This window comes from Taudactylus pleione, unplaced genomic scaffold (genome assembly GCF_031769625.1).
Source record: "Taudactylus pleione unplaced genomic scaffold, aTauple2 ptg000430l, whole genome shotgun sequence".
Lineage (NCBI taxonomy): Eukaryota > Metazoa > Chordata > Amphibia > Anura > Myobatrachidae > Taudactylus > Taudactylus pleione.
In genome coordinates, this window is record NW_028284832.1 from 2,113,322 (window position 1) to 2,140,260 (window position 26,939).

The following is a 26,939-nucleotide window of genomic DNA, read 5'->3' on the forward strand; positions in this document are numbered from 1 at the left end:
CAAAAAATCTTTACTTGTGTATGCAGTGCCAAATTAAGGTCCACATGGGCCTGGAGCGGAAATTTATAAAGGGCCTATTGTGTGTTGCCACAGGAAGTTTGACCAGCGTGGTGGGAGTGTGATATGTATTGAAATGCCCACCTGCGGCTTTGCATATCCAAGCGTCTGCAACCACAGATCCTTCAATTATCGGCTATTGAGTAACCCTATGGCTGTGCAGAATGGCCCGCCTGAACTGAGATGCCACTGTTATTTTGTATGGGATCGCAGTCACAGACTCGACCCTCCCTGAAATTGGCTGTGACATGCCTGCGTTTTCACTACCACTCCCTGTTACCTCCACCAAAAGGTCCTTGCCTATCAATCACACTGTGGGTAAAAAGTTGCTGCGACCGACTACAATAATGAACTTTGACGCGTGCACTGTGTGACTTAGAAGCATGCGCAGATGGCCGACAATCGATCAACTGCATAAATATCGGCATAGCATACAGCTCTGAATCAGGTTCACAGTACAGAAAAAAACATGCATACATACAGTATACACATACTGTAAGTATATGCATTTACGTGAATACATTATATATATATATATATATATATATACACACACACACATACACAACACATGACCCGCAAATACATGAAACTGGTTCAACTATATTAAAATATTTTGTCAGCACCTGCATACCTCTTATGAAGGCACTGTCTGAGGCTCAGGTTGAAGGGAAGGACACCCTGTTCTTCAGCAAGCAGCCTGCAGGACACCCGATCAGCAGCCAACACAGGACGCCTGACACTTCGGTGTGAGGACAGCCAGTCACACAGCCGAGCCGCCTTCACGGAGCTGAGGTCGGGCTCGGCTACTTGTCCTTTTGATGGGGGCACGGGCAGCACCTACTGTATGTGACGTCACACGGCGCGGAGGAAGCGCTGAGACACACTGGCGCAGGGAGGGCTAGGCTAGTGAAGCAGGCTACCAGGGCATTGCTATGCTAAGTGTTTGAAGTTGAATCGGGGAGGGGGATGTGGACGGCCCACCGGGATTTCAGTGGGCGGAGGTCAGACGGCCTCAGGCAGCCTGTAACAAGAAAATTTTTCCTATCTACAGCAGATGCTGCTGTGGACGGTGGGCCTATTTTGATGATGGGCCTGGAGCTGCAGCTCCATCCGCCCCATGGTTAATCCGGCCCTGTGTGTATCCAGCTTTACACCCCTTAAAAGTTGATGGAAAGGTCAGATCTGTTTATTATAGCTCCTAACATTTATTCATCGGATGTGGGGGTGCCTGCTGATGTTATTACAGATTGTTGAGACAGAATGTGATCCCGCACTAGAGAATGTGGGATACAGTGTATGTTTACACATATTGAATGAACTTAAATTATTTCATTTTAATATTAACGTTCCAAGTATTTTAGAATACAAAATTCATTCTATTTATTTTGTTCCAATAGTATATATATTTTATAACTTGGATGGTGCTACCAATAACTCTATATATCACATAAGCATAAACAGAAAAAAGAAGAAAGGATAGAGTTCTTATGTTTGGTGCACTCTAACACATCATTGTATACCACTTGTTATCGTATTATGTATGCATTGAAATATATAATCTTTATTAATCATTTTAATAAAATATATTGTAGGGGTACCATATGGCGAAATATGAATAAAATCAATAACTCATATATTAAAGAAATAAGCAAAAAACATAAAACAAAATAAAAAGTTTTGTGAATGATATAAAAAATTAAAGTGAAATAAAAAGATATTCCAATTACCGCTGTCTTATTATTATAACTCTATTACCACTGATATATTTCCCTACTGTGTAATAGTATTCTATTAGTTGGTACAGATCGTAGTATTATAAATATAGCCTCAGTCTTGTCATTATAAATGACACTTGTAATATAACCTAACCCCTAGTCTCCCTGGGAGGTCCCTAAACCTAACCCCCCCATCCCCGGCTATGTGGATACTTACCCTCGGCGTTGGACGTTTAGTCCGGCATCCGGTATTTCGACGCCTATGTTAGATCCCTTGCCGGGATGACGACACAGTCGTTATAGAGACCAGCAGCCATGTGTTCACCGGTCTCATAACTACATACCAACTAGAACGATGAACCCAAGCCTTGCCTTATGTCACGAAAGGAGGACTAAACAAGCGCCTCATCACAAGATCATATTTACAAGGCGGAAGGATACCACACTTAGGAATTATAAAGAATTTATTTTGAAACGTACAGTAAATACAAACATCTCTTTACAGATAAATTACAACCAAAAAAAAGGTCAAAAGCTGAGAATTTATAAACAAAAAGGCATCTTTGTTAAAAACAAAAACAAATCATTTACATAAGGATGCCTCAGAAACCCTACATCAGGATAAAATAACGGTGCAATAACAGACTCTGAGACAGGTGGCACAACGGAGAAGGCGAGAGGTAGGGGGATGGGCAGAACAATCGGGTGACTATGCATTTTCCACTTGACAAGTACCCAGGAAACACAAATGGAGGCCCTGCTTTAGTGTTGTCACAAGTACATGGCATATTTACAGCATACATACCTGTGCTTACCCACTCCCCATGTGTATCTGAAGGCCTCGCTGGTACTATACTCTACCGAAAACAAACATGGCACTGCCAACAGGGTGTTAAAAGATTAACAGGCACAAGATAACAATTTTAACCCATTCTCAACCAGGGTTAAAAACAAATGGACCTGGCAAAAGACAGATACAACTGCAGGGTTAGGGGGCTCTCCGCTGCATTATATAATCCTATATGTCACCCTACAAATCAATTTTTTCTCCACTGATTAGGTGCATAACCTCATACACACAAATTTATTGATCTCATAGCTATTTAAAGCTAACACAGGGCTGCACCATAATGCATTGGCTGTCACAGACGGAGTTAATGCGTCTTCACTTTGGTATTTGGGACGTACTCCGCGCCATGACATGGATAGAAATTAAAATGGTGCTTCGGAATGGGCGTCCATGCACACAGAGGGGCCAGGAAGCTGTACATAGACGTTTACTCCAGACATGAAACGGTTAAAGAATAAAATTGCACTAAAAGAACAGTAGTCCACACGGACAGAGGTGTCAGGGGTCTCAATCAGTTATAAGGATTATGGTTTCTTACGTAGAAGGAAGCAATGTATTTGAACCAAAATGATGAAGTTGCCCCTCTGCTCACTTTAGGCATTAGAGTATAAATAACTATTTGTACAGAACTGTAGTGACAGCACTAGAGAGATGTGTGACGCCAAGAGTCCCCTCACCCCAGCAATGCATATTTGGCAAGGTGTCAGCTCTTATTGGGATTTAGGAAGAATAGCGAGAGAATATGATACATGTACAGTATTCGAGTGAATGCAACCCCTGCACGTGAGGTTTTTATCCATGCATCGAGAGGTCCTTAGGGATAGGCCGAATTTAGGGTTCAGCACTGCAGAGAACTGGACAGCAGTAGCAGTACGTCGCCGTGGCCCAATAGCTTCTTAAAATAATTGGTGAAGGCCGCAGTGGGATAGAGACCCCAGCGTAACCCAAACTCCTGAATGTTCCAGGCATGGGAGGGAGAGGCAGAATCTGTGGGACTTTAATTTCTCAGGGCAGCCAGTCTGAAAAGAGGAGAGAAAAGGACTGAAGTTAGTGAGGCCATAGATTTGTACCTGTACAGACAGAGCATCAAGACTTTCATAACAAGTAGTGCAATCATAAAAGCAGGAACACTGGGTTGTGACTGGACTGAATCATGATCATTTCAAGTTCAAATATACAATATTTCCAAAATGACATATAGCATTGCCAAATAGCTGCACACACACATGGTGGTATTGCTTACCTAACGTTAGTCTCCTGTATTCAGAAGATCATGCGAGATACAAAGCCATACAGGTTCCCTATTGCTGCCAATACAGTAACAAGACAAGCACCGTCCTCACCTGCGTGACAGCTGGTCTTCCGGAGCGCGGGTGGAGGACTCCCCCACTGAGGAGGCGCCCTGGGGAAGCTGGTTCAGCTGATCCATCACCTCCAGCCCATTCTCCTCTGCGATCTGCAGTATTAAACTGTCCACCTGTTCCTGGGGGGTGGTGAGAGTCATCGCTGAGCCCATTGAATCCTCCATCACCTGCAGGAGAGTCAGAGGGTCAGTACTGGGGAGTAGTAGACTAAAGGGGTTTTTATCTTCTGCGTTTGGTGAAGAAAAGAAAATAATGACATTTCTGTGCAAGTTTCCTTACACACAGCAGCCAACCATGAATGGATATCAGTGGTCCCTTCTGATAGCCCCCCTCCCATCCTCTACTAAACAAATGTCTAATAATAACGTAAATTAATTGGAGTAGGGAAGGGGGATGGTGCAAATAGAGGTGGGGGGACCTTTAACACTGCATGTTTTCCGGATCACCTAGGCGATGCACAGGTGTACTCATTACTGGCTGACACATTTATAAAGACCCACAGGTTTACCCTTACTCAGGTATGTTTTCGGTTCACGCCTGTAACACTGCTTGCAGCGGTTTGGCCATCACCTTGTTTGTTTGCTATTGTGGCTGCATAAAGAGAGCTGACAAAAATATTTTTGCAATACGGACTTCCAGCATTACCCGGTACAGTCCAGCTGCATACAAATGGTTTTTGGATTAAATACAAAATTGAACCTTGTGGACTTTTCGTAAGAATCCAAACCAGGTTGTAGAATACGTCTTCATAGTATATATTATGTGTCATGAAGCATATTGAATATATCAATAACTGCAGACCAGTATAATGTCTTGAAATTTATAGTCAACATATTAGAAAAAGGAAAATTGCATTTCCCATAATTAGAATGTTTAAAGATTCACTACAGTGAATAGTAAGTTTCCCTATGTAATAAAGCTACTATTAAAGCTGGGCATCCACTATACAATTTTCTGTATAAGACTCCCAAATTCTCTTTTACTTATATAATAAGCAAACTACACCTTTGAAGTTTCCTGGTTTATTACATAAAGATTATGTCCCAAAGAGCATACGGTTACCTCTCACCAAGGCTTAATAACCCAGAGTCCCCTCAGGTTGAGGCCCATAGAATCACTAGTTCCATTGTGCTCATTGGCTGGCTGCACCAATCCTCAGTGCTTTTATTTTTCATGTATACTATATTTATCAAAGCAATATCGTTTCTGCTTATTATCCTGTACAATGTAAGTAACAATTTGTTCCTATACGCAATAATACACAGCACAATTCCAGACAGGAAATCCCATTAAGCGTGTGGTTCAGTTAGTGTCTTTTAGCCACCTTTTGCTGAAAATTGTTGTTACAGATATGCACAGCCATATCCTTGCTGCTGGCGCGGCATATCGCGAGACGCGTGCCCGACATCGGACACGTGCACGAGACCGCGCCTCCATAGGAATGCATGGTGTGATCGCAGTGTGCGCCATAGTGTACCGTAGCGTATGCAGGTGCGGAGAATCACATGGCGCGATGCCTGCGCACGTTTGTGGCGTGATCAGCCACAAAGTAACTGGGTGCATCTAACAGAATAGCTGAAGCTATGGAGCAAAAAATACAGAAATCGTAAGCTGCGCCAAGGTACGCATAGCTATGAATAGTAGCTTTATTATAGAATGTAACTTGTCATTAGGAAAAAAAACCAAACTGAAGATGAAAACATGATAAAAACATAGCATGCTATTTGCCGTCAGCTCATTGCGTATTGAGAATACATCAAAAAGAAAAGATAACAGACATTACTGCAGATCATCAGTGTTTTCCGCTCCAAACCACAGGTATACAGTTGTCATAGGGAAAAATAGTGAGTTTTTTGGGGGGACTTTCGCTCTGCATATGAGTCACAAACGTTGCCATATACTTCAAAGGACTGAGGAATTACTGAGCCTGGACTAGTTTACTAGTGGTTAGACAGGATGGAGACAAGTAGCAGCATTGAGCTGACCACAATATTCAATACAAAAAAAGCTCAACATGACTGCCACCCAGTGGAGAGTTGCAGCATAGCAACTGTTGCTTCCCAACTCAGAATCAGGCCCATAATACAGTATCTAAGCCCCCTGCTCCCATACATAGACCCCAGTGGAACAATCGCAGTGACATGAAGCGGGCATTAGTGCATTGTGATAAGAGAAGAAGTGATCTAGTTACAGAGGACAGACAGTCTCTGCTCTCACTCACCGATGTGTGCACATCTAGATTCTGAACCTGCTGCTCAAACTTATCCATCACTGCAGACACCTTCTGCAGGTCCATCGCGCCCAGAGCTTTGTCCAGAGCCTTCGTCACCTGAGCCATGTTCTTAGTCACCTGTGTTGGGGAGAGGAGGAGAAACGATGATGAGGTCTCAGCACTCTGAGCAATTCACTGCTTGAAAATATTTCGATTGGATTTCCCCTATTTTCATACAGTTTATTACACTTCTGTAATGCTTTATACTTCCCACTGCACTAGTACATCAGTGCTGCACAGTTATACCATAAACAGAAATACAAGTAAGAACTACATAAAACAATCTTATTAAAGATAGCTTTACTATGCACATCACAATTCCTACTGCATGTGTAGTAGAGGCCAATAGCTTGCTGGATACACATGGGATGATCAGCCAGATCACTGGGCAATTGGCTGTACATGGGAGACCATATTGGGGAGAGCTAGCTGGCTGTCTGGCCCATATATTTTACGGAACCTTTGGGGCTTCTTAGGACCGGATTCCGAGTCTCACGCGGTCGCTTTAGCATCTCTTGCTGTAGTTGCGCCTGTGACTTTATGCTACTGCTTGTGTCAGTGCTTCTGTGTGTACACATTGTGTAAGGCATGCATTAACATTTTTTATGGATTTTGCACACACAACAACAAAAGACTCAAAGCCACGAACATTGGCACTTCGCGTGACTGAGGAGTATATTTACTAAAGTGACGGTTTTTAGAAGTGGAGATTCTAGTTATCTTCTATAAGGTGCTAGATAAATGTTAAGTAGAATCTGATTAGTTGCTATGGGCAACATCTCCACTTCTAAAAACTCACTTTAGTAAATATACCCCTCAGAGTCAGGCCCTTAGTGTGGCTGGAAGACGACAATGCACAGGACAGTAGTGCTAATCTTCTAGTATTATTAGTGTTCATAGTGTTCACAACCTGTGCAGTCGCTCTTTCATGCCTGGGGTGCCGCTCTCTGCTCTGGTGCTTCTAGCACACTCGGCTGATGCAACAAACTGCTGAGACAGACAAGAATGTGCTAGAAGCACCAGAACAGAGAGCGACACCCCAGGCAGGAAAGAGGAACTTCAATGCGCGGTGACTGGTGCAGGGTATTAGAAAGATAATATAGTGTTCATTGTATTTATAAAGGCGCCACAAGGGTTCCATGGCACCATAATAATAGGAACAATACTGATCATAATATGGGGCCAGTTGGATGGTGATCGTGGGCCAGCAGCCTGATACCGCTGCCTATATTACATTGTGTGGCAAGCTTTACATAAATAACTATGTTACATATAATTAGGTCATATTGGGGGAGCTTTTTTATAACCACCATCCTAAAAGTAGTCTTCATTCTAGCACCTTGCACCTGTCACAACCCTACAGTTCCTCTTTCCTGCCTGGGGTGTCGCTCTCTGCTCTGGTGCTTCTAGCACATTCTGCTCATGCAACAAACTGCTAAGATACATACCAGAGTGAACTAGAAGCACCAGAGCAGAGAGTTACACCCGAGACAGGAAAGAGGAACTGCATGAGTTGTGACAGGTGCAGGGTGCTAGAATGAACACTACTAAAAGTAGAGAGCCCATGTATCACTGCCTGCATGAAGTATACTGCAGGCATCTCTTGAGCTGGCACCAGTCATTAGTAATAGTGAGAACGTGTTTGCCACTTGTACTCTCAGATAGACCCAGTTGTGCCGACTAGCTCCAATCTCCTTCCATTCTGGATAACTGAAGCACTCCCTCTCCCTTAACAACTGATCTCCAGTGTCCCCTAAATCCCTATTAGCCTGTTGACCATGGAACTGTAAACAGGATCGGTGATGCTAGATGCCAACATATTGGAGAGATCAGATTTGTTTATGCCAGAGGTACAGTAGTCAACATGCGGCACACCAGCTGCTGCACTACACATCCCAGCCTGCCCTGCCACAATTTTGCTATTAGGGCATACTAAAACTGTGGAAGGGCATGCTGGGATGTGTAGTTCCATAACAGCTGGAGGGACATATGTTAATACCCCTGGTTTATGACATTTCTTAATTTGGTGGAAAATGTAACCGTTGTACATAAAGAAAATCCGCAAACATGAACTGTAAGTGGCATTTCAGATGGATTAGAAACATTATGTAGAGGATTCCTATTCACATAGATTCACCTTGTATCCTTATCAATATGGCATAAAGTAAATCATGAAAAAAAATTCAAAAATGCATATTATATTATTATTACCCTTTATTTATAAGCTGCCACAAATTCCATAGTACTGAACAATGACAGACTTTTATGTAGCTATGGGCGCCCAGTCATCCGGGTGCTGGTGACCAACTGGCCAGTCTGCCCCCCTCCAACTGCACTAGTGGCACGCAAGACAAGTGGGTCGCAACAATGAAGTCAGCACAACTTGCACTGCGCCCACTTTCTTCACGAGATCCGCTGGTGTCAACTAGCTTTACCTAACGGCCAGAAGTAGATGTTGGTGCGTGCCCGTTACAGAAACATGCCACTTTGTGCAAAACTTTGCCCTTACTGCTGCTAATGCCAGGGTACTGTAGCTATGGCCAGTATTTGCAGTATGTAAGCAGGCACAGCAAGGAAAGAGTGCAGTTATTACACAATACATCCGGTTCTGTGATATGTCACCTTGTCAGCGATGGACAGGAAAAGCAGCATTATTGGCTTCAGCATCCTGTCAGTCTCTTACTAATGGGTAAAGGGTTATATATCTGCACACAAGAATCCTATATACAATATGTGTGAATATAGAATGTCTTATCGGTACCCCATTACATTTTAATCAAAACATATATGCATAGGGGTGCAGCCTAAACAACCAAATAGGTCAGTTACAAAAAAAAAAAAAAAAAGAAAGAAACAGGAGGTTCTCTCAATAGGTGCACTGATACAATTTATTAAAATATCACTTATTAATTCATATTAAAAATACTTATCCCTTATCATATTGGTTAAGTCTAATCTACAGTAAAATATATTTGGTTAAAAGATAGAAGGTAAACGATACTATTGGTGCTCAGGAAAATAAAGCGTGATTTAAACAATTTAAAAACATAACTGGAGCGCTATGATTAAAGGTGATGATGGGTGCGGGTATCTTAAAATAAGTAGTGTTTAAAACATGTAAATACCAATAATACATAAAAATATATTTAAAATTTGTATATGTTTATAGCCCTTTTCTGATAAGTAAAGATGTAGTTGTCTTTTTAGATCTGGAAATCTTTGTGAATACGAAGAGATAGAAACCAGGACTCACATTAAAGAAATAAGCAGAAACAACGCCATATCTATAAATAGCAATCACCATAAATACTGGTTAACGAACATTCCGGGAGGCCAGTTCAGGAGAGTAAGACGCAAATGCGCAGATCAAGGAAATTACATAATCACAAAGTCAAGCCATGGAGAAAAAGGTTTGCAGAAAAAGGCTACAATGAGGAGCAACTCCAAGAACAGCTATTACAAATTGCAGAGAGAACAGCAATAATAAAATATAAACACAAAACCATAAGAAATTACTTTGAATTTGCATTTATTACACAGTACAGTAGCGAGCACTACCTATTAGAAAACAAGTTAAAAATGGCATATACTAAAATTGGATGAACACCTTTAAAAATGGTTACCTAAAAATCCGAACACTATATACAAAAAAGCTAGAAGTTTACAAGAACAACTCACAAAGAGTCACATACCGATTGACACTAGGACCAACACAAAAGGAAAATGAGGGAAAGGGACACTATTATTGTTTGGAATGCCTGGCGTGTAAAACTACAAAAAGAACCAACACTCAACCCTGAAAAAAAGTTTCAATCAAATCAAACAAAAAAGGAATATGACCTGGAGGACGAAACAACATGTTATACTGAAAATGTCATATACCTTCTAGAGTGCCCACCAGTATGTGGGCCAGGCAAAAAGAAAATGAAAAAGGTGAGGATAGTGGAACATACATTACAGTACCAGTCAAAAGTTTGGACACACCTTCCCATTCAATGGTTTTGAAAAAAACCATTGAATGAGAAGGGGTGTCCAAACTTTTGACTGGTACTATATATTTATAACACACACACACACACACACACAGTCAGGTCCATAAATATTGGGACATTGACAGAATTTTCAGATTTTGGCCTCTATTCACCACCACAATGGCTTTGAAATGAAACAAACAAGATGTGCTTTAACTGCAGACTTTCAGATTTAATTTGAGGGTAATTACATCCAAATCGGGTGAACGGTGTAGGAATTACAACGGTTTCAATATGTGCCTCCCACATTTTAAGGGGCCAAAAGTCATGGGACTATCAACTCAAAAGCTATTTCATGGACAGGTGTGGGCTATTTCCTCGTTATTTCATTATCAATTAAGCAGGTAAAAGGTCTGGAGTTGATTCTAGGTGTGACATTTGCATTTGGAATCAGTTGCTGTCGACTCTCAATATGAGATCCAAAGAGCTGTCATCATCAGTGAAGCAAGCCATCATTAGGCTGAAAAATCAAAACAAACCCATCAGAGAGATAGCAAAAACATTAGGTGTGGCCAAATCAACTGTTTGGAACATTCTTAAAAAGAAAGAACGCACCGGAGAGCTCAGCAACACCAAAAGACCCGGAAGACCACGGAAAACAACTGTGGTGGATGAAAAAAAAGAATTATTTCACTGGTGAAGAAAAACCCCTTCACAACAGTTGGTCAAATCAAAAATACTCTCCAGGAGGTAGATGTATATGTGTCAAAGTCAACAATCAAGAGAAGACTTCACAAGAGTGAATATAGAGGGTTCACCACAAGATGCAAACCATTGGTGAGCCACAAAAACAGGAAGATAGAATTAGAGTTTAACAAACAACATCTAAAAAAGCCATTATAGTTCTGGAACAACATCCTATGGACAGATGAGACAAAGATCAACTTGTACCAGAGTGATGGGAAGAGAAGAGTATGGAGAAGGAAAGGAACTGCTCATGATCCAAAACATACCACCTCATCATTGAAGCATGGTGGTGGTAGTGTCATGGCGTGGGCATGTATGGCTGCCAATGGAACTGGTTCACTTGTATTTATTGATGATGTGACTGCTGACAAAAGCAGCAGAATGAATTCTGAAGTGTTTCGGGCAATATTATATGCTCATATTCAGTCAAATGCTTCAGAACTCATTGGACGGCGCTTCACAGTGCAGATGGACAATGACCCGAAGCATACTGCAAAAGCAACCAAAGAGTTTTTTAAGGCTAAAAAGTGGAATGTTATGCAATGGCCAAGTAAATCCCCTGACCTGAATCCGATTGCGCATGCATTTCACTTGATGAAGACAAAACTGAAAGGAAAATGCCCCAAGAACAAGCAGGAACTGAAGACATTTGTAGTAGAGGCCTGGCAGAGCATCACCAGGGATGAAACCCAGCGTCTGGTGATGTCTATGTGTTCCAGACTTCAGGCTGTAATTGCCTGCAAAGGATTTGCAACAAAGTATTAAAAAGTGAAAGTTAGATTTAGGATTGTTTAGTTTGTCCCATTACTTTTGGCCCCTTAAAAAGTGGGAGGCACATATAGAAACCGTTGTCATTCCTACACCGTTCACCTGATTTGGATGTAATTACCCTCAAATCAGATTGTCACAATAAGGATCCATCCTGTATTAAATTTATTGGTATCCAAAAAAAAGTGTATCATAACTGCACAGGAGGGAACCCTACCTCAGAATTAATAAAAAATGAAACCAAATGGATTTTTTACTTAAAAACACTAACATGGTCTTAATATAGATTTGGAGCCAAAACCATTTCTATAAAGAAATATATAAAAATATAAAATTTGAACTAATATTTATTATCCTATAACATACAATTTAAATTTTTTTTTAATTTTAGATTAATAATCTCCTGTCTAATTATGCATGCAATACCAAAGAAGAAAAAAACAAAACAAAAAAAAACCCATGTGGTTACCGTTCTTAATTACATCATTTCCAGAGAGACATCCATTTTTAAACTAAATAGTCAATAAAGCTTGGGGAATTTTAAAATATAAAAGGAGCAACCCCATGAAGTAACCAACAACCTTGACAAAGTACCATATGCATGAAACGCATTGGTTGATGACAGCGGGAAACCGGAAGTTTGCAGACGCCGTCACCGGAAGTGGCCGCACGAGTTTAAAAGGAGACCAGCCGGGAGGAAGATTTGGAACTACAATAAAGGTACTAGATAGGGAAAGTTAGCCATCGAGATACAGTGCCTGTGGACCTACCCCCACAAGGCTTATATTGGAATCCTGTACCAATAAAGAAAACCGGACATGCTGACTCCCTTATCAGAAAAGGGCTATAAACATATACCATTTTAGAATATATTTTTATGTACTATTGGTATTTGCATGTTTTAAACATTACTTATTTTAAGATACCCACACCCATTATCACCTTTGATCATAGTGCTCCAGTTATGTTTTCAATTTATGTCTATTGATAAAAACGGAGCTGCTCCTATAAACACTAGCGCAGTATTTTTGCTTTTTTTTTTTTATCACTAAAAAAAAGGAAGACGAATACGGTGTCTGGTTCTGTCTAATTTTTTGCCAAGTATATATGCAACTGTCCACAAAATATTCACTCAGCACAATCCCATATTATTATGTACAGCAACTTTAAATTCCTTCTATATAAGGGTATATGAAAATTATCATGGGATTCCTTTCCACATGTTGGTCAATTATCAAGGTTGATAACTTTCAATATCAACTATTGTAAACTGAGTTGGTCAGGTATGTTAATTATAAATAATGTACATCAGATTTGTCATGAAATAGCTTAACAGTGAAAAGTGCGCGTCGTCGGCAGTGTTTCTGCTCGAATGTCTATATAAAAACATGATTGTGTATTTAAACTGTCCTAAACAGATTATCTTGTCTGTTGGTTGAATAACACGTATCACCCTGCATACTAAGTGACCATTTACACTACCAGAGTGACGTGTACCAAACCTCTCCTCATGATAGGATGACAATATTCCTAATAATAGGATACAATTGTAACTACTGAGAACTCATTATCATAATAATATCACTTGCTTGCCATTCTACCTTCCAATCTATTACCAGGCTCATACACCTGCCAAAATCTTAATAATGAGAGATATTATATCTTGAATTTGAGGTAATATATCTTATGTGTAATAAGGCGTTCCTTATTTGAGCAAATTAATCTCACATAAAAATATACATGTGTATACTTATGGTATGGCATATCCGACGTACATAATTTATAATTAATGTACCTGACCAACTCAGTTTACAATAGTTGATTTTGAAAATTATCAACCTTTATAATTGACCAGCATGTGGAAAGGAATCCCATGATAATTTTCATGTACCCTTATATAGAAGGAGTTTAGTAGGGTTGCATAAAAATGTCTTTTAAAAAAATAAAAAAACGGATTGATGTGATTTAAACAGGATTTTTTATTAACATTTTTTTTTTTAATAAAACATTTAAAAATGTAATAGTTTACGTAAAAAATTTTTTTAAAATAAAAAATATCCCATTTAAATCCAAAAATCTGATATAAATCAGTTTTTGATTTTTTTTTTAAAAATACGATTTTTATGCAACCCTGAAAAATTTAATGGTACATAATATGGGATTGTACTAACGAGAGTGAATATTTTGTGGACAGTTACATATACAGTACGAGTCAAAAGTTTGGACACACCTTCTCATTCAATGGTTTTTGTTTATTTAAATTATTTTCAGCATAGTAGATTAATACTGAAGACATCAAAACCATAAAAGAGCACACATGAAATAATGTTGTAAACTAAAAAAAAAAAAAAAAAGAAGTGTTAAACAAAATCAATATATGTTTTATATTTTTGATTCCTCAAAGTAGCCCCCTTTTGCTTGGATGACAGCTTTGCACACTCTTGGTATTCTCTAAATCAGCTTCATGAGGTAGTCTCCTGGAATGGTTTTGAATTAACAGGTGTGCCTTGTCAAGAGTCAATCTGTGGAATTACCTTGCCTTCCTAAATGTGTTTGAGACCATCAGTTGTGTTGTGCAGAGGTAGGGTTAGTACACAGTGGACACCACTATTTGACTACTGTTGTAATCCATATTATGGCACCAACCACAACTCAGTAAAGAGAAAAGACTTACTTTAAGACATGAAGGTCAGTCGATACGGAAGATTTCAAGAACTTTGAATGTATCCTCAAGTGCAGTTGCAAAAACCATCAAACGCTATGATGAATGCTCTCATGAGTACCGCCCCAGGAAAGGAAGACCAAGAGTTACCTCTGCTGCAGAGGATAAGTTCATTAGAGTTACCAGCCTCAGAAAACGCTATTTAACAGCACCTCGGATTAGAGACCACATAAAGGCCCTCATTCAGAGCCGTACGCTCTGAGCAGAGCGCACGCTCTGAATGAGGGCCGCCCTCCATAATTCTGGAGCGTCCTCCTGGACGCTCGTATAGCTGTGGGTCACCACCCACAGCCTATACGAGCGTGCAGTTTGATGGCCGCGATGGTCGTGACCATCGCGACCATCGAAACTGCGAGCCGGAGCCTGCGGTTGAGGTTTTCAACCGCAAGGCCCGGAGTGATTTTGGCTCTATCAGAGCCAAAATCACTCCCACTGACATCACTAGTGATGTCAGTGGGCCGGCTTCTGAAGGTAGGCGTTCCCTTGGGAACGACCCCGTCAGGGAGGCACGCCCACCAAAGGGGCGTGCTGTCAATCAACATCGACAGCACGCCCCCTTTGATCAGACACAACGAGCGAAGGACTTTCCTTCGCTCGTCGCGTCTGGCGCATGCGCACGACGGAGCTCCCTCCGTCGTACGCTTGCTCAGTGCAGACCATCGACCCACTTGCGAGCGGACAGTCGCTTGCGAGTGGGTCTGAATCAGGGCCAAAGTCTTCACAGAGTTCAAGTAGCAGACAAATCTCAACATCAACTGTTCAGAGGAGACTGTGTGAATCAGACCTTCATGGTCGTATTGCTGCGAAGAAGCCACTACTGGGGATGAACAACAAAAAGAAGAATTGTTTGGGCCAAGAAACACAAGGAATGGACATTAGACCAGTGGAAATCTGTACTTTGGTCTGATGAGTCCAAATATGAGATTTTTGGTTCCAACCGCCGTGTCTTTGTGAGCGGATGGTTTCTGCATGTGTGGTTCCCACTGTGAAGCATGGAGGAGGTGGTGTGATGGTGCTTTAGTGGTGACACTGTTGGTGATTTACTAAAAATTCAAGGCACACTTAACCAGCATGGCTACCACAGCATTCTGCAGCGCCATGCCATCCCATCTGGTTTGCGCTTACTTGGACCATCATTTGTTTTTCAACATGACAATGACCCCAAACACACCTCCAGGCTATGTAAGGGCTACTTGACCAAGAAGGAAAGTGATGGTGCTGCGTTAGATGACCTGGCCTCCACAATCACCTGACCTAAACCCAATTGAGCTGGTTTGGGATGAGTTGGACGCAGAGTGAAGGAAAAGCAGCCAACAAGTGCTCAGCACCTCTGGGAACTCCTTCAAGACTGTTGGAAAACCATTCCAGGAGATACCTCATGGTGCTGATTGAGAGAATACCAAGAGTGTGCAAAGCTGTCATCCCAGCAAAAGGGGGCTACTTTGAGGAATCTAAAATATAACAACATATTTTCATTTGTTTAACACTTTTTTGTTTACAACATAATTCCATGTGTTCTTTTATGGTTTTGATGTCTTCAGTACTAATCTACTATGTTAAAAATAATTTAAATAAACAAAAACCATTGAAGGAGAAGGTGTGTCCAAACTTTTGACTGGTACTGTATATTTGACAAAACATTAGACAGAAAGAGCCCGACACTGTATTCTTTTCTTCTCTTTAAAAAAAATAAATACAAATAAAACACGTTTTATTTTCCTGAGCACCGATAGTATTGTGTACCTTCTATCTTTTGACCAAATATATTCCACAGTAGATCACACTTAACCAATATTATAATGGGATATGAATTAATAAAAGTGATGTTTTAATAAATTGTATCAGTGTACCTATTGAGACAACCCAGTTTCTCTTTCACTTTTTTTGTACCTTACTAATGTGTGCCTGCAAATACCAAATTCTGTGGTAAGGTCTTGTATTTCCCCAACAACTGGAGCTTGAGATTTCCCAGCTCTAGCAAATGGTAGCTTAGATCAATACATTTACTTTCAACACTATCAGGGCTATTCCTAATGAGGGCAGTGACCAACATTCATTCTTTTAGTTTACTATATATGAAATTATTAAGACAAAATTAATGATATTGACAAATGACACCTTGGGCAAGTTCTGGTGCACAGAGCAGTATCTAGCATGCTTGTTCTAGCCTGTAACTCTCGTTTAAAATACGGATGATTGATAGGTTATTAGACATATAGGGGAATTCAATATTGAGTGAAAACGCCATTTTTGCGTTAATATCGCACCTATGACATCATTATCGCAGGTTTTAGTTTTACACTGTATTCAATTTCAAAGACTTTTCGCAGGTTCGAAAAGTCTTTGAAAAAAAACGGGGATAACTTTTCACCACTGAATAGGTGGCGAAAAAAATTGCAGAATTGGGGTTTAGGGCTGCAGGCTTAAAAAAAAATAGCCTGCACCCCGGGGAATGACATTTTAAAAATAACTGTCAAAAAAAAAAAAAATAGGGACACCCCAAAAAATGAATTTAAAAATTGGGGGTGAAAAAAAAAAAAATATGGGAAAAAAAAGTGTTTAAAAATAGGGAAATAGGTTCAGGGCTATTCTGCAAATATGCGGCAGGTGTATTCTAGAATAGGCTATTAGCGGCAGGTGCATAGTTGCAGAATTTCTAAAAACTTACTTTAGGGACATAAAAATATGCTAGTACCCATTTTCATGTACCCCAAATTTGATGGGACCACTTAAAAAAAATGAAAAAAAAAACCTAAGTGCTCTTCTGCAACACTTCAATGTCGGGAAAAAAACACCTGCTGCGACTATTTAAAACCCCGACTTTCATTTGCAGGCTAAAACGGGGGTACCCATAGTGATCCCCCATGTTTTTACAACTTTAGGGGGGGTCCTACAATTTTTTTAAGGAAAATTTCGTAACTTTACGCAAATCCCACTTCGCAGGCTCCCGTTTTCGTTCATCTCATATTGAATACGGGGATAAGCGGGCGCGCGCCCGATACTTTATCCCAGGTAAAAGCTCCAATATGAAACGTAAACTTCGACAGCGAAGTTTACGTTTCATATTGAATTCCCCTGATAGTGGTCACGTTCATTAAATGTATTGTTTTAACCCGAGCGCCACTCTATTTCACTGGCCTGCTCCTCTCTCCTGTTCTCTTCTGGTAAGGGGGATCTGTGCAGCCTTAGGTCTCGCTGGGTTGTGGATTTGGGTGTTCTCACTGATGAGGAGTGGTACCTTATACTGGGTTCTCGGCAGGGTACCACGGCGTATATGCCAGGTTTCAGCAGATACAGTTGTATATTTTGCACAGGGTCTATTAGACCCCTTCTCTCCTGTGTAAACTTGCTAGTTCTTCTTCTGACTTAAGGTGCTTACACACTTAGCGATATTTTACACAAATTGCCAGATTCCGACGCATCGCGACGACAAATAGTGTAAAATATGCCCAAATCGTGAGTGTCCACTCATGATCACGCAGGTCGTAAATCACATCTTCAGATCTGCCGTGCTGTAAGGTAGATCTGACGATCTCAGTCACAATGCACTGGAATAGTAGGAGGCACTACAGATCGTTTGTCACATTGGACAGTTTTCAACACCAAATTGTGCCCACAACTGCTGGGGGAGAGTTCAAAGGAAAATCAGACCCAATGTCGGATCGTAAACACATCGCCAAGTGTGTAGGCACCTTTAAGTCCTAAATGCTCTGCTCCTTCCGCTGACTTCTGGCATCTTCTGTGGTTGTGTCCTAAGGTGGCTTTATATTGGGCTCAGGTGGTTGCTTCTATATGCTCCAAGGGTATTACTTTACATTTACTAGCCCCATGTATTTGAACATTCAGTCTCGATCTGGAGGAATCACTCACTGCTCCTTTATATCTATATGTGAATAACCAGGGTCTGCATTGCTCGTGGTTGGATGGAATTTGACCCCGCCTTCCTCCTCTCCTGGATAGTTTTCATGAGCGGGTTCTGTATCAGAAAAAAAAAAGTCCCCTAAAGTTTGACAAAGACTGGTCACTGTGGCAAGATTCCTGTTATGCTCTTGCTGATCCCTCTGGTAACACACTGATTGGGTTCTAGGTTTTCTACCCATGCCTCTTTTCCTCTGTTGGCCCACTCTTTACTTTATATACCTTTAATGCTTTGGTCTGATGCTGTGGCATTTATGCTTCCTCGATTTTAGTACATATTTCAGATATGTATTATTGCTTGCAATTTCTTGATATACATGTGCTCTTACATTTGATATTCTAGTTTATTGTATTTTGGTAGTATAATTTTGTTTTGTATTTGTTTTTCCCCTTTGAGCCCGTTTGGAGTTTGAAAAGCCAATAAAAATACAGTACTTAAGACAAAAAAAAAAAAAAAAAAGGGATTGTTTTAACTTATTACTGAGACTAAGGGGTATATTTACTAAAGTGAGAGTTTTTAGAAGTGGAGATGTTGCCCATAGCAAACAATCAGATTCTAGCTGTTATTTTGTAGATGATGCTAGTTAAATGTTAAGTACAATCTGAATGGTTGCTATGGGCAACATCTCCACTTCCAAAAACTCTTGCTTTAGTAATTATACCAAGTAATGTGTGGGGCTCTTGAAGTAACATCAGTTGCACATCATTGGTGTACACAGAAGGCACACAGCTATCGCAGAACTGCATAACTATCATAGGGGCCAATTTAATTAGCAGTGATGTGCCGCAGAACATGCAATGCTCGGTTGTGCCTACTTACGGTAGGCTCAATATGGCTAATGTTCCTGCGCAGGTCTAACGCGTGTGAGGAAACACTACCGTTGTTGCTGGTTGCAGTGTGATTCGCTGTTCCGGAACGGCACATCTCTGCCAAGGCACTAATCAAATCGCCCCAATAATGTAGTAAATTGTATCTGTGGGAACGATATGCCACATACCCCTTTCATGGTGACCGCTGTTTGTACTTTAGAGGCAACAGCATCTACCCGCGATGCCATCCGCAACCAGTTCAGACCCTCGTTCTTCTTCCGGATGGCATTCTCAGCATATACTCGAGCGACTTCCACATTCTTCTGCTGCAGCGCCTGTTGGGGGGAAATGAGGAGGACGCTCAATGCTCACCCCAGGGAATAATATACAATTCTGAACCCTGAGGTCTGGTCTGCTTGAAACTCAGACAAACAATGCAAAACCACCTAAGAATCACTACACCAAAGTATAAAATAAGCTGTCAATTTTGTTACATCACAGCGTAATAATCATTATTGGATGTTTTTTATCACACGAGTGTTACATGAATATAAACGAGAGCAGCACATGTATATATGATACGGTATATAGGGGTCTATTTGTCAAAGCGAACTGCCAGGGCCGTAACTAGGGTAGTGCGACCTGTGCCATGGCACAGGGCACCGCAGAGCAGGGGGCGCTGTTTGGGTCTGTAAATTTTCTGTTTATTATAGTTCTCACTTGTAGCTTTGTCTACTTTTATCCCCAGCATCCCCTATCTATTCCCTGGCCCTTCCCCATGAGGCCATGGCCCTTTTTCGGGTGCGTTTCTTATGTCCCCTATTAAAATAATGTTGGGGGGGGGGCGTGCCAATGCTCTTTTTGGCACAGCGCACCAAAAAGTCTGGTTACGGCTCTGCTAATTGCAACTAAGATTAACAGGGAAATTTACCTTGTCTAGCGTTCCTGGTAGGCTGTTTCAGCGGGGCGCCGCGCTCTGCCCTGTTTCTGAAGGGCAGAAAGCATCCTACCCTCCAGCACGGTGCCTGCTGAAACAACCTGTGGGTTCTGTCCTCCACCCGCGGGCCGCAGTGTCCCGCGGGTGGGGAAATCGGCAAAGCAGCGGTCACCGCATTCACGTGGCATCCATTCACAGTGACCGCGGCGCTTGGGGGCTGTCCGTAAGTGCTGGGCACGCCCCCAAGAGTGACAAGAAGGGGACGTGTCATAAAGACACGCCCATTTTCATTAGTCATTCCTCCTTTTCGGATGCGTGCAGATGTGCCCTAGCTTTAGGTCCGACGCCCTGCCTGCCGCCGGACCTAGATTGAACACTATTATCCCTAATATAAACTCCTCTTACAAGAAAACAATGGTCTTGCAATTCCTCGAAAGGCAAACCCAATAGTATTCCAGGAGACATACGTCTACCACTTTCATCCCTCAATCGCAACAAAAACCTTGTCCCCTGCATCTCGTACCTTACTCAAGAAAGACTAAGGCACAACTTCAAAGTACACAAATATTTTTCCGAGCCCTGACTTCAACAATGGCTTTATGACCTGGGAGATAGAGCAAGATCATGGCGGGAATTAAACTGCAGCTCACAAACACGATCTCCATACCATCCCTCTGGATTACGCCCTTTAGTAGAAGCACTGAATTTAATGGGTTGTGAATGAAAAGTTGACAAAAAGGTTGACAAGTACAAACGGTCGAAATGGGAATGGTTAGGGTTAGGCACCAAGGGGAAGGTTAGGATGAAGATTGGGTTAGAGAGAAAAAAAAGTTGACCATTTGTGTGTCATCCATACCCCCGTCGACCTTTTGACCCTGTCAGCCTACATCCATGTCGAACTTGTGTGTCGACCTTTAGTACCGGTCGAACTTTTTATTGTTGATCTAATGAACCAGACCCGAATTTAAGTCACATCCAACCTCAAAATTTTCTTTTAAATTTGTACTTATTCTGTTTGCAAACCTGCCCTGTTCTTACCCCACATCTCTTATGCAACACAGCTGTCCCTCTATGCCTTTACCATAATGCATTCTCCCCATGTATTTCTAGAGTCTGGATTCTCTTCGGTTTTCCATCGGTTTAGGCTTTAGGCATTTGTTTGCTTCCCAAGCAAACAAATGCAGAAATCCATACACAGTGACACAAGCATCCCTGCCCTTCCGTCACAGCCATGATCACCTTTTTCACTTTAGCGTTCTCTGTATTGGAATCCTTCTCTGCCTTCTTTGCCAGCTTCTCCAGCTGTTTGGCTGTGAACTGAAGAGAATCACAAATTAAAATCCACAAATGGTCATGATAAGTATAAAAGCACCAAAACGGGCTAGCAAGTGGGGAACAACTCCCAAACTATGACATTTACTCACCTTTAACTGAAATAATGTGTCTGTAGAAAAAAACAAAAAACAAAACAGGAGACAACATGTTAGTACTCTAATAAACTCGCACAATGGGGCTAACCTATAAGGACAATGGGGGTCATTTAGGAAATACGGTGCTCAGCTGTAATCCATGATAACTGCAGTCTCTCTCTAGTACAGCATACAAAATAGAATCAAACAAGTGATTGCCCAGCATTTAGTTTTTCAGCACAACAGATCTCATGAATGCTCATCAGTGAGCCAATTGCAGACGACCCTAAACAAACCCCCATTTATGAACAAGTCATTGGATAATAAACCATTAGCAGATGTGATCTCATCAGATCAATAACCTAATTCATATATCCAATTACAGAGCTATAAAAAAATCTATATAGTAGAAAATGTATTGGTGGCATAAAACACGTAAAGGGTCTAATACAGTAAGAGCAAATATAGATTAGGGGAGCAAACTTGCATTGGACCAAGTTGTGATACAAAAAGGTGCAAATGCAAATTGTGACGAGAGTAGGGAAAGTTTAAATCACATCCCTGTAGACTGCGAGCCGAATGTCTTCTGCATTCAACATGCATAAGCCGCTGGGACCCCCTTCCAGCAGGTTCACTGCATAGTTCAATTACACCATCAAAATTTGCCTCCCCCAATAGCACAATATGGTTTTGCAAAGGTGCATAATTGCCTCTTCCAGCTGGATTTACTCCTACAGTAATTCTAAATGTGGTCTAAATATTGTGAAACAAAATACTACTTATTTCTGAATTTTTTTTTTTAATATACACAACACAACTAAATCAGATATACCATATTCAGATAATACGAAGGAACTACTGGATCCCATACACAAACTAGCTAATACAGGGCTCCAATTGACATCATGGAACACAAGTATGGAGACTGGTAGGCGTGAGCCAAAGTCAAATGGAAGCAGAACAACTTCAAAAAGTGGGGCACAAAAGGAACACTTTGTAGTAATTCTAGTTTAAAAGCCCCAAATGAGTAACAAGATCATTACAAACTAGCTGAACTTGGCATGCCCCTTACATGACAAACTATATCTTAGAAATAAAGACCTAAGTGACACTAGAAGAGCACCAAGGGGGAAGAGGTCTGCAATTGCTGGGGCTCAAGACCAGTACAGACTGAAATTGAGTAGAGGAGCAGCCATTCCTTGCACCAAAACAAATGTGTGTACCAAACCATGTGGTAGATTCTGGCAGAGAAACATGTCTATGTACTAAGCACTGTAGGTGAATTACTCAACTTAAAAGATCAGATGGTTTTGTAGGGTTGAGCTGTCAGAAAGTTGTGGAGCAGGATTGATCAGGCTCCATAGGGAGGTTGCTATCAGGGGCACTTGCATCTCCCTGGTGACCCCCTACATTTTAAGAAGATCTTGAATGTTCTCAGAATGAAGAGACCTCCTGTTTACACCAAAGTGCTGGTGACTTAAAAAAAATAAAAATACCTTTCCATTATCTAATCTTCTGATGTAGATTTCTGAGATGGTAATGAAAAACAAACCAAAAAAATCTAGCTATTGCAGAAATTGAGATGCTTCCACCAAGATCTGGGTGCTGTGAGTGCCCAAGAACATACAAGTAGGCCACTTCAGTGGCACTGCTCATTTGAACCCAGTCTGTCTGTTCTGTAGAAAGACTCCTAAAGTAGACAACATCCCTTAAACCGGGTGGTGACAGTATGGCATTCCCTAATCATGAAGGCTGGCATTCATACTAAAAAGGGACCGAAATGTATTTCCCCACCAGCAAAAGAGATGGATTTATCCACCACCACTCTAGCAAACTGTTCCATTAAACTCAAAAAGTTCTCGAGAGATCTGGATCTGAAGGAGATCCATGTGGAATATCACATTACGGAGCAGGAGAGGAGATTTAGGATCTTGTCATGGGAAAAAAACAAACCTTTGAACTACTGTATTAATAAAAAAAAAAAAAATAATAAATTGATGGACAGAATGATTTGGGCTGCTTTATTATAAAGCTAAAGTTGGCCTGGTTTGCTTGCATTGCCAGATCCCAAGATCAGGTCTTCACCAGGATATCGATCAGATACAAAATGGCCATGTCCATTGTGAAGGTCATGGCCATGGCAGGCTCATGACAGGCCAAAGGTAAGCACTCTTAATTAGAAGTGCCTCACGTTGAACCCAAAAAGAGTGGAAACGCTAATGGTCCTCCCAGATAGTGACATAGATACGTGTCTTATATTCAGAGAAGCCAGGAATACTCTTCACTCATGGCTTGGATGGCTGAACAGTGATTCCATCGTATAACTCTTGTGTAAATGGTTGAAGACTTTTTCATCCCAATGGGGTTGATCAAACCATAACCCCCGCCACAAGGAAAGAATTTAAAAAATACCCCATAGCAGGACAGATGACTGCTGCATTCTGCAACACCTAAAATGTAAAATGGAATACTTACCTGCACTTCAGGTTCCTGGGAACCTTGGATTGGAAAAGACTATTGCTGGGTATGTCTGAGAAGGCTATCTGGTAGCCCCATTTCACATTGTTTTAGGAGTCATAGACATAAGCAAGAGAAGGAAAGCCCCACTGGTAGCTGGTAGTCGGAAGACTTGCTGCCCAAGATGAACTCTCCTGGGACCAACTGTTAGAACACTGGTGTTTGTTGCCCATGGGATGAAATCAACTTGTGCTAAAAACAAACTTTGTTGAACGTGTGTTAGGAAAATTAGTGCATCAATTGACTTATCCAGGAGAATAAAAGCTGACCAATTCATTTCTTTTCTGAAACGTTAACGTAGAGGGCGGGATGTACTAAGCATCGCATCGGCGATGCATACCGCCCATTATCGCGGTATGTCCCTAGAAAATCGCAAAAGGACAGCTCTCCCGGTTAGAGCTGACCTTTGCGATAGAGGAACTTCCGGACTTATGACCCAGTCCCTCTGGCATCCTTCTGCGTAGCGCTGAAGGACACACCCACTGCGGGGGGGAGCTAGGATTGGGCTCCTCAGGTGGCGTTCCGAAAAGAAGCCCATAGGCTTCTATTAGATAGCACCATATAAAGATGGCATTACCCACCAGGAAAAAGCACCGGAACTGCAGTATCAGGGGTTACGTCGCATTTCTGCGCTTAGTACATCTCGCCCAAGATGTTTCTAATACTTACAATCAAATAATTTAAGTGTTGATGGGATTGACATCTGGAACACAAGAGCTCATCAGGTTTTGATTGTGCAGCTAAACGGTATCCGACTCACCTGCACATTTGTCTCACATTTCTCCTTGTATGCTGCTATGCCTGAGAGGTCTCTACTCCAGATGATGCAGCCTGGGATGGTAGGGCAGCACAAGGAATACAGAGGGTTGTTTTCCAGGAAGCTTGCACAAGTGGGGTTATTGAGCCTTTCATCAAGTATGAGCATCTCAGATTTTTACATATTTGTTCAGAGAGAATGCCAAGGAAGTAGTTCAGGAAATATTGCCCCTGCAACCAGAGTGCCTGCTTGCCCCCTAAGTCACCAGACAAAAAGCATGAAGGAAAAACCCCATACCAAAATAGAACTAAAGATTGGACATAAACCAACCTCTTCTATATATATTACTGACAGGCAGATTCTACAAGAGGAAATGAACATGGGGTATTTCAGAAGAGGGAAGACAAAAAGTGATAACATGACAAATATACATATGCATGGTGATGAAAGGATGCACTAAATTACAATCAGTAGGACCATACATCTCATATACCTCCATTCATCCAGCATTTGCTTGTAAACTGTAATAAGGGCTCTCGTGCCCTCCACGGGTCGGTAAAATCCAAATGTACGCAGCTATTTGGAGGCACCGAGAGACTTCGTTTACAGATAAAACTGCCTTTATAGTCCTACATATCAGGGGTCAGCCTGACGACAGGCTGACCCCCCCGAAACGTAGGACAATAAAGGCAGCTGTATCTGTATACAGTCTCTCAGTGCCCTCAAATGTATGTATATATATATATATATATATATATATACACACATATACATATATATACACACACACTTTTTTTTATGTTAACCCCTTTTATTATAATAGCACGCATCAGTACAAAAACGATCTGTTTGTTTTAGAACTAGTATAGAGTCCTGAAAATAAATATATTACCACATCGTTTAGCTGCCAGTTCCTGTCACGACTCCAAGTACTCAATATGAAATGCATTTTATGAAGCCTACAAACCTGTACACACACAGTCACACCTCTCACTCAGGTGTGACACTCATTCCCGGTAGGACACACCCCAAACACAGTCACAAGACTAAGAAGGACCAAACGTTACCACAAAGTCACACACACACACAGTACAATGATGTGACAGCCAGTGACAACCGCACTGGAAGACGCAATCTCATTCTGTGTGAATGACTAGATTATTAATTTTCCAATCACCTAGTGTGACTGAGGCGATCAGTTATCCACACACACACAATGTAGGTACATTACATGCAACAGATACAATGGTTGGGGAGTCAGGGATCGCCCGTAATCTGGGATTACAAAAAAAATAATAAAATATATATATATATATATATATATATATACACACACACACACACAGATAGACAGAGAGAGAGAGCATACCCTCCATCATGACCCCTTCCACCAGGTACAGTTATAAACCAAATGGGAAGTCCAGAAGCAGATACCTTTGTACCTGGTGGAAGGGGTCATGTTGGAGGGTCTGATATAGGACTGTGACTACTATAGGACAGGTGAGACCTTAGCTGTATGAGCGGAAGGTGGTGTAACCCGGGCAGTGTCCCCCTGGCTCAGAGGTGCCGGTAACAGAGACGTGTGCTAGCCTCTCCCCCACTCACCGTCCATCCTGGATCCCAAGCTCCCGTCTATCTCCAGAGACAGTCACCGAGCACCGAATATTTCCGGGTTCTGTCACCTGCTCTCCCACATCCAACTCTCGCGATGTGATGTTGTATTAGGAAGCCACCGAGAGGGGGAGTGGTGGGGATCACGTGACTGTAACTCGTCGCTCTCCTTCTATTGGCAAGCATCCCATTCAGAGTCAGTCACGTCACGGTCTGACGCTAATCGCTCTGGCGCATGCGCAGCTGTAATCCTGAGAGCCCCAGGGCGCCGCAGGCTGCAGACAGCGCCTTGACCAGCTTGTGTAGGTTCATAAAAGGATTCTGGGTAGGGATGGCCATCGTTGGGGTGTTCTTCGATGGTTTCTAACGATGGTATATCGGCGATTACAATTGATGGCACACAAACCATCGATGGTGAACCATCGATGGTTTGCACCCCCTCAATGGTCACCTTTGCTGCTGGCATGCCAATCAAAAATGGGGGCGGGCTTAGCGGCCTTCGGGGAGCGGG

General features: G+C 41.6%; 1 protein-coding gene across 1 annotated transcript; it reads right to left on the reverse strand.

The window, feature by feature from the left end:
- Positions 1-2,221: 2,221 nt before the first annotated feature.
- Positions 2,222-26,569, reverse strand: CHMP1A (charged multivesicular body protein 1A). The gene is made up of 7 exons (XM_088447367.1): positions 26,423-26,569; positions 21,559-21,578; positions 21,374-21,451; positions 19,386-19,532; positions 6,211-6,339; positions 3,969-4,156; positions 2,222-3,644 (listed from the first exon to the last, which is right to left on the reverse strand). The coding sequence occupies exons 1-7, from the start codon at positions 26,427-26,429 to the stop codon at positions 3,623-3,625; spliced, it is 591 nt and encodes a 196-aa protein (XP_088303493.1). The 5' UTR covers positions 26,430-26,569; the 3' UTR covers positions 2,222-3,622.
- Between the last annotated feature and the right edge of the window lie 370 nt (positions 26,570-26,939).

Excerpts from the sequence above, each read along its gene's own strand:
- CHMP1A (XM_088447367.1), bottom strand. Across the intron at positions 21,452-21,558 it reads ACACATTATTTCAGTTAAAG|TTCACAGCCAAACAGCTGGA; the intron begins GTGAGTAAATGT and ends GATTCTCTTCAG. Across the intron at positions 19,533-21,373 it reads AGAACGCTAAAGTGAAAAAG|GCGCTGCAGCAGAAGAATGT; the intron begins GTGATCATGGCT and ends TCCCCCCAACAG.